Source organism: Buceros rhinoceros, unplaced genomic scaffold (assembly GCF_000710305.1).
Source record: "Buceros rhinoceros silvestris isolate BGI_N320 unplaced genomic scaffold, ASM71030v1 scaffold38768, whole genome shotgun sequence".
NCBI classification, from domain to species: domain Eukaryota; kingdom Metazoa; phylum Chordata; class Aves; order Bucerotiformes; family Bucerotidae; genus Buceros; species Buceros rhinoceros.
Window position 1 is genome coordinate 9,062 of NW_010429255.1, and position 8,322 is coordinate 17,383.

Here is an 8,322-nt window from a genome sequence, read left to right on the forward strand (position 1 = left end):
CGCTGTGGTTTCGGCCTGCCCAGTGCAAGACTCTTCCCCAGGCAGGAGCCAACACATGCGTCTTACTTGCTGTAGCTGCTGTGTCTTCATACTTCAAGAGTCTGACTCTGCCACTGCATTAAAAGTCACCCCAGAGTGATGTGACAGGAAGCTGGGCCACGGTTACAAGAAGATGCTATCACCCCAGCCTGCAGCAGGAAAGGGTCCAAGCATGTTGCTGCCCACCCCTCCACCACTCACAGGCAGGGCACCCAGGAGATGCCTCTCCAATAGAATAAACCAAGAGTATTTTGTACAATAAACACAATTTGTCCAGCCCTCCCCCCTCCCATCCCCCCCAAACCAAAGAAGGGGAGTCATGAAAAGAGGCTACACTCCATGCCCCAGGGAGCCCTGCCCTGGGTCCACTCCTCTTCCAGGCTCAAAGCAGCTCTTGTCCATGCATGACACGGGGAAGGGGCAAGACTGCAGCCCTGGCTATGCAGGAGGTGCCTGTGCCAACCCCTACTCCAGGTAGATGTCCTCCGTGGGGCATGTGTACTCCACATACTCTTTGTAGAATTGCTGAAAAGCCCTCCTGCAACACAGCACCGAGCAACACTGAGCAGCGTCCTCCCCATGAGGCATTTACAGAGCCCCGCTTCCCTTCTCACCCTCACTCCCTATCCCCCAGTCAGTTTGACCCTCCAGCCCTCCAGCCCCTGGCCCCTTCTGCATTAGCACCCAGAACTGTCACCAGAGCCGCAGAGTCCCCATCCTTGCTCTGATCCTCTGCACAGAGCATGGCTTTCAGCCATCTGCTTGCAAAACCCTGCACTGGGATTTGTCCCAGTGCTGTCAGGAATATGCTGCCCATAGCTCTGTCATCCCTGGTTCTCATCCCAAGACTTTCACTTGAGGGAAGGGGTGCTATCCTGGGGCTGGGTCCAAGCACCACATGTAGGGGTGATGGCAGGATTCAGCCTGGCTGCCTCATTCCTCCTGTCCTTTGGGAGGAAGCCTTCCCTGCCCAGCCAGGACTCACCCTACGGACTCTGCCAGCGGCTTTGTGGACTCCTCCGAGACGAAGACATGACAGGCAAATCTGTGGTCAGCAGGGTGCTTGGTGATGAACCCAAAATATCTGAGAGCGGAGAGAGTGGGTGTGACTTGATCAGCAGACAAGCAGGCACAGGTACTCCAGTATCCCCGAGGTGTACTCACCCGTAAGCACAGGGCTTTGGGACCTGTACGCCCTCCAGCCCGTAGCAGCCACCAGCTGCCACAGCCCATGCCTAGAGCTGGGATGCAAGTTCCCCCAAAGGCTGCTTTTGCACGAAGCTGCAGCACTGGGCTCACAGGAAACAGGAAGCCTCAGGACTGGAGTGCTGGGAAGCCTCCCCTTCCCAACCCCAGTTGTGCTGCCCCCGGGGAGCAGGAAGACAGAAAAGCCTCCATGCTGAGCTGCTGGTGTTGAGAACTGCCCCACTCCTCCTCACTACTCACTTGTTGTTCTTTGGATGGTACCCACAAAAGGAAATGTTCTTCAGCTGGAAAAAATGGCTACACTTGTTTACCTGAGGGAGAGAGAAAAATTGTCAAAGCTCTCCTCCCCAACACCCCGTGGGGCAGCCAGTCTCTGGCCCCTGGAAATATGCACTTGGATTGAGCAGTGAAATGAACTGGAGCCTAATCCTGGGCTGCTACCTGCAGCAGTGTAGGATGGCCCCAAGCACCTGCACACAGGGTGGTGTGCTTCCAGGCATCCCTGGCTGACTCCCACCCTGGCTGCCTCTACCTCCAACAGCTCCTGTGCAGGGCTTCTTTAGAGGTCCTGGGTTAGTCTAGAGTCATCTACTGTTCATCCAGCACATACAGACTTTCTCTCTCACTAAAAAGTCTCTCAGAAATACCAGCAGATAGAAGGAGAATGAACAACTTAGAACTAAATAAGTCATTCAAGACTGAGTGCTCAAAGGATCCCAGACAGAAATAACAACTAATTCATATGAGTTTAAAGAGCAAGTACATTGACAGCATCCTCTAGATACAGGCAAGACTCGTAGCCCAGCTCTGTCACAGCACTCAGAGCCATGAACTACTCCTACCCCGCAGCTGTAGGGAAGGTTTCCCAACAGCTTGCTGCAAAGCCCTCATCACCTCTGCCCAGCATCTCAACGTGCTTTGCTAGGCTGCTTATGCAGAATGCTAACCGGCAGTCGGCCACAGCCAGTTAAAGAGATTACAGGGCGGATCTGGAGGACACCTCTCAAAATAGTAGCAGAAAGGTTAAGAGCAGCTGACAGATTACTGGCATGGCTCAACACGCTTGGCAACTTTGAAGGCAAGCTAATGGTATGGCCCAAAGCTGGGTGCCTGTGGGGCACAAGGGAACCTGAGGTGGGCCTACAACTCCACTAATGGTGTTTCTTACACCTTCAGATGTAGGGTGGAGACCTGCCATTTTCATACGCAAATATGACCTGTAGCACAGGGAGCACAAGCCAGCTCGGAGCGGCAGCCAGAGAAGCGAAGCAACAAATGGGGCACTACCTTGCTGTGTTCCTTGGAGTCATCGGCTCTCACAGCAATCTTGACCCCACGCACGCTGATTTCCAGGACGCAGCTGGAGGGTGGGTTAAAGTGCACAGTGAGGCGGCGGGTGGTGGCAATCTGGGGAGACAGAAACAGAGACAAAGCCCTGGGACTCATGAACAGTTATAATGGCACACACTTTCCCCACTGAGGCTCTGCCCTGCTGCCAGGAAAAGCAGGCGCTCCTGCTCTCAGGGATGGGGTGAGACACTACCTTCTGCATGGCCGCACACAGCACGTCATTGCCCTTGTGATAGGGAACCTGCACCGAGCCGAGGAACTTCACCCGAAACTGGTCCACCCAGTCGCTGCTCTTGGCCAGAGCTGGAAGAGAGAGCATGCAGTGGGGAATGCCTCCGATGACTGGGAACATGGGCTGAGATCCACCTCCCCACTCCATATTCCCCATCCCAGCATGTTTCCCTGCCCAGGAAAGGCTTCCTTCCCTGGTACCAGCACCAGGTACCAGCTCCCAGCATCACAACAGAACCTGCCCCTCGCTCCCTGTCAGCTACCCAGCTGGGTCATCCCTCCACCCCCCTGCTCAGCACTCAGTGGAGAGGAGGTGGATACGATATGGGGGACATCAGCAGACTGTGCAGAGGCTTGGTACCTGTTACATGGTCTGGGTCCTTGGTGACTTCGATAGCATAGTAGGCAGGAAAAATGCCCCGGTCACCCGTACGCATGTTGTAGGCCTCATACCAATAATCTTCTGCCTGCATCTCCACCAGCAAAGGATCGTCCACGTCCAGCTCCAGCTCATCCGCGTGGCGAGGCACAAACCTGGGCAGGGAGGCACTAGGCACCTAGCCACCCAGCAGTGCTGGTGGCCTTCTCACTGGTGAACTGCCGGGGCAGGGGGCAACGCAAAACCCACTGCCTGCCCAGGCAGGCAGCACCACAGGGACCCAAGATGCTGAATAAAGCATCTGAGCAGGTTCAGGCTCAAAATGCGGCAGCACCCTGGCACCTAAGGTAAGGGTATGCCTATGGCACCACCCATGCTGCTCTCCAGAGGTCCCAGCTGCCCTTGGAGGTCTTGCCCCTGCAGCAGCCTGGGCAGATGTCATTCCTGGGCAAGACACAAGCTATGGGCTTGGTCCCCAGGGCTTCCCAAAGGCTGCAAACCCTGGGGCTTGGGCTAGTCCCACTGTGGTGGGAGGGCAGCAGCAGCTTTGCCCCAGGAGAGGCTGGGGACATCTGCAAGCTCACCTAAAGACGGCACGGTGGGTCTGCTCCTGCTCCTCCCCATTGATCACGCAGGAGAACAACCCAAAGGACTCAGCACCTGGGGATGAAGGCAGAGGGGGACCTCTCAGCCTTGAGGGGTCAGCACCACAGCCAAGGAATGGATATCAAGCCACAGGCTGCTGATGCTCCTGGGAGGTGGCTTGGCCAAGACGAAGCCATGCAGTGTCACATGAGATAAAGGCATTGCTAGAGACACTGGGTGTACAGCAGTCCCCACTGGGACCAGGAGCTCCCTGCACAGCTGTGGCAGCTGGTACCACCAGCACCGTGGGACTGGCTGTGCCGCTGGAAGCTCTGCCTGCCAGGGCATGCCACCAACGCCAATGCTCCTCCAGGTTCAGAGAGAAGGGCGACACTCCAGGAGGGAAGGGATGCTGACCCGCTGTGAGACCACTCAGCCTTCCCCACAGTACAGCCATACCTGGGGTTAGCCAAAAAAGCAGGCTAAAGCACCTCCAGCCACCCCCACCTGCAAGTCACAAGGGTTTTCCAAGACTCTTCACACCTCCCCCACCACCAGGGATGAAGCCAGAGGCCACAACAAGCGGAACTGGTGCTGGTGCCTGCTGGTGGTTCTCCACCTCACTGCAGAGCCCTGAGCATGCCCTCGGCCTCATACCAGGGATGGGCAGGGCTGCCTGGGCAAAAAGCCACCAAACCACTTCCCTCTGGTGCCCAGCACTCACTGGAGGAGCGCGCTCGGCCGCTCATGAAGACATTCAGGAACTTCTTGGAGAAGTGGATGTCCGCCTCAGGGGTGGAGTCCTCAGAGAGGCAGACTGAGTCACGCTTCAGCATGTCCTCCTCATACTCCTCGCCAATGGCCGATTCGTAGGGTGAGGAGACGCAGTTGTCATAGACGGTGGCAGAGTCGCTCTCATCACTGTAGCCCGAGTAGCACTGCTTGAGGCTGACAAGCTCCAGCTGCATATTCTCATCCACCACCAGTGTGTACTTGACCGAGTCGTAGGAGAGGGCACTGGTGTCTGAACTCAACGAGGCTCTCTGAAGGTTGTGCCCTGGCCGGGAGCCACCACTCCCACCACTGCAGGAGGCCCTGGGCAGGTTCGTCTTGTTGGGGGAAGACATGTAGTCCAGCAACTTGTCCTCCTCACTGTTAGAGGGATTGGTTTTCCCTGCCAGGGCTGAATAGCTGGAGGTGTCGATGTCGGAGCTGATGGACATGCGGTTCTCACTGGACTGAGACAGGAACAGCTTGTCAGTCTCCAGGGTGTCTGAGTTCTTCTGCACAGGCGTCAGGTAGATCTCCTCTGTGGCTTCCAGCCTCACATCTGTCTGGTAGCGGATGCGGTCCCGATGGGCCTCAGGGCCCCTTGTCGTCACCACCACCACGCTGGCGCCTTGTGGTGGGGGCCGGTTGGTGGCCTGGTGCTTCTCGGCTGGCCGGGATGAGGCGACACAGGTGGGGGCCATCTGGGTGGCCGCTGTGCACTGGCATGGGCTCTCCGTGGACATGCCCCGGTCTTTGGTGGAGGTTGTGCTGTTTTGGTGATTGACCTCATCGCTCAGGCAAACGTGGTCATGGGGAGGAGTCTGCTCACCTGGAGGGGGAGGAGAGCAGTGTGGACAACCCTGCAGGGGGGGATGGTCCCAGCTGGGGAAGGTACCTTCAGGCTCAAGCTGGAGATGCTTTGCATCCATCCAGGATGTTTTCTCCAGCTCCTGCCAGCACCACTTGCCCCAGGCTCTGGACAGAGGATTTACTCCCAAGCGCCATGGAGGGATACAAGATGCTGCCCCTAACCAACAGCCCAAGAACTCACCGGTTTTCAGAGGGGACGATGACTGGGACACCCGCTCCTGCCAACTGTGCTTTTTTCCCAGAGAGTTGTTATTCAGAGTGTCCTGAGGAGAACAACAAAGCTGCCTTGTACCACAGACAGTAAACAGCGTGTGGTGTTGCAGCGGCAACAGCACCCGTTCCTCCCTGGGTCCACAGTACCTCACTTGGATCCTCCCTCGCCTGGGCGTGTGGTACTTGGTAGACCCCCCTCTGCCAGCTCTACATCTTGTCATGCTGCTGCTGTGAGAGCCGGCGCAGTGGCCGAAGCAGTGCGTGCAAGGAGCCAGCCAAGAGGCAGACATTCTGGCCTGGAAGGATCCACCTGGGAATATTTGGATGCAGGAGCCCATGGCTGCATGGTCCCGAGCCAAAAATTCAAGAGCTGAGCTTGCCTGGAGTTTGTCTGGGCTGGGCAGACATGTTTTGCTCCCATCCTTCTCGTCCTGCCCACCTTCAAACCACCCAACATTATTAAATGGAGGAAGTCCCAAGGGCCAGGGGATGTGCTGCTGCCCAGCTAGGAGCCAGCTACTGGACAGACCAACACCTACTACTGGAATCAACCATATTTGGTATATATATAGGGGTACACATATACGTGTGTGTTTATGCATGGGTACGTATCTCTACATGCACACACGCACACAGTCCACTAGCAGACATCAACCCTATCAGCTGGAGAGGGCAGGCAGGATCAGACTTGGTGTGCTCTGCCCACCGTGACCTGGGCAGCCAGACATGCATGTTCTCACGGGGAACACATGATCAGCCTCCCTGTGAGACCCAGGGACCAAAGGCCACCAGATCCCCTCTAACGAGGGCCCTCTGGCAGACAGGGGACAAATCCTACCTGCCTGCCTTAGTAGGGTGTGACATCCCACCCGCTGCAGCCCCAGCCCAGGCCCTCATCCTCTCCTCCATCCCCAAGTTCTCCCTGGCTGCCCACTCCCAGTCTCTCCTGCGGGTCACTGGGTGTTTGTCCCCCAGCTGCAACAATGATATTTTCTGTGCTGTTAGTTTTTGCTCAAGTACTAAGTCCTGCTAGGACCCCACGGATTTTTCTCACAGCCTTATTGCCAGACTGTAGCTATCCCCAGCAGCGCAGGAGTTGCCCCATCCTTGCTTTACTTCCCCACCAACACGAAGCAAGCCTTTGCCCTTAAAGTCCACTGAGTCACATGCTGCTGAACTGCAGCTGCCAGATCCCTGCCTCCATGCAGGGAGGGGAGAGATCCCTGCCGTGGGGCTTTAGTAACCTCCCAACACGGCCTCTGCCAGCCCCTCCTGTGTCAAGGCAAATAACAGCACATCCCCACTTGTCTTTCCCAGGGACATGATGGGCGAGGATACGGGCTGGGCGAGCTGCTGCAGCAGCGGCCTCTGCATGCAAAGTGCCATGGGGCCAGCAGAGAAGCCAGCCTGGCTGCCCAGACTGGGGTGGGAGGCAGCAGGGCAGCAGCCAGAATCCACGCATCTCACAGAGCCAGGGCACTCTGGGTCTGCAATGCCCAGCCAGAGTGCTAAGGCATTCACAAGGTCTTAGAGGACAAACTTAGCCAGTCCCAGCAGCTGTTTCTTCCCCTCCTAGGAAGTTGGGGATGTTCCCCTCACCATCTCCAGGCCACCTGCCTGCGATGATGATCACAGACAGCCCAGCAGCAACTGAGACATCACTCAGTCAGCTCCTGGCCCCACAACGAGAAAGGTGGAATGGTGTTCTGCTGTGCACACCCTGCCCAGCACAAGGAGGCTGCAGGTGCAGGAGGGCAGCCTGGTGCCCTGTATGGGCAGTCACACATGGCCTCTTTTAACCACCTCCAGGAGGCAGGAGCTGGGGAAGCCAGGAGGGTCCATGAGGCTGGCACAGGTGGAGGCAGATATCCCAGGCCGATGCTCCACACCCTGTTATCTCCTTGGGGTACCACGTGTGGGCAAGGAAAAACTGTCTTTGGCCAGAGGCGGACATCCAGAACAGGCATCCCAAGCACCTTACAGCCAGCCTACCTCCAGCAATTCTACTGCCTCTCACTAGATGCCACCCATAGTGCTGCCCTCCCTGGCCAGCCATGCCCCAGCCCTGTGCACCCATCCCTGTTGGCTCTGGGTTCCTGCTATCAGCTGTGGCAAAGCCCCCACCTCCTATTCTCTATGCCTTCGGTTTAGGCTATAACTGTGACTCCCAGTGCGGCCCTACAGCCTCCACCATCCTCCAGCAAGGAACCATTAGCTCTACTTCCCCAGACTGCACCCCAAAACACACCCCCACCCCAAATCCCTCTCCAAAGGCCTGCTGCCACCTCTAGACACTGGTTGAGGCTGGCTGCCTGGGAGGGTGGCCCTGCTGCCCCCTGTCCCCACAGCTGGATGAGGGTGTCACGTGCTGCTTGTTCCTCAGGGTCCCTGCACAGGGTGGGACAAGGCTGCCACTGTCCCCTTTTCCATTATGCTCACTGGAGCTCCTCCTACCTCCCCAGCACTGCTGCCTTGCACGAGGTGGGCCAACGCTGCCACTGTCCCCTTTTCCATTATGCTCACTGGAGCTCCTCCTACCTCCCCAGCACTGCTGCCTTTGTCCCTGGTGCCTTCTGCCCTGAGGGTGCCCATCCTGGCTCTGTGCCTTCCTCCTCCTCCTCCCATCCATGGCCTCAGGCAGAGACCTGGCATCAGCTGCTGGTGCTGGGCTGGTGACA

General features: G+C 57.4%; 1 protein-coding gene across 1 annotated transcript; it reads right to left on the reverse strand.

The window, feature by feature from the left end:
• Nucleotides 1-70: 70 nt before the first annotated feature.
• On the reverse strand, nucleotides 71-5,694 carry MAPK8IP1 (mitogen-activated protein kinase 8 interacting protein 1; the record flags this gene model as incomplete). Its single annotated transcript, XM_010142586.1, has 9 exons — nucleotides 71-577; nucleotides 1,025-1,123; nucleotides 1,486-1,556; nucleotides 2,533-2,652; nucleotides 2,789-2,898; nucleotides 3,188-3,360; nucleotides 3,790-3,865; nucleotides 4,515-5,390; nucleotides 5,613-5,694. Coding segments are annotated over 9 exons (1,680 nt in total), but the record flags the coding sequence as incomplete, so codon positions are not given.
• Nucleotides 5,695-8,322: the final 2,628 nt, after the last annotated feature.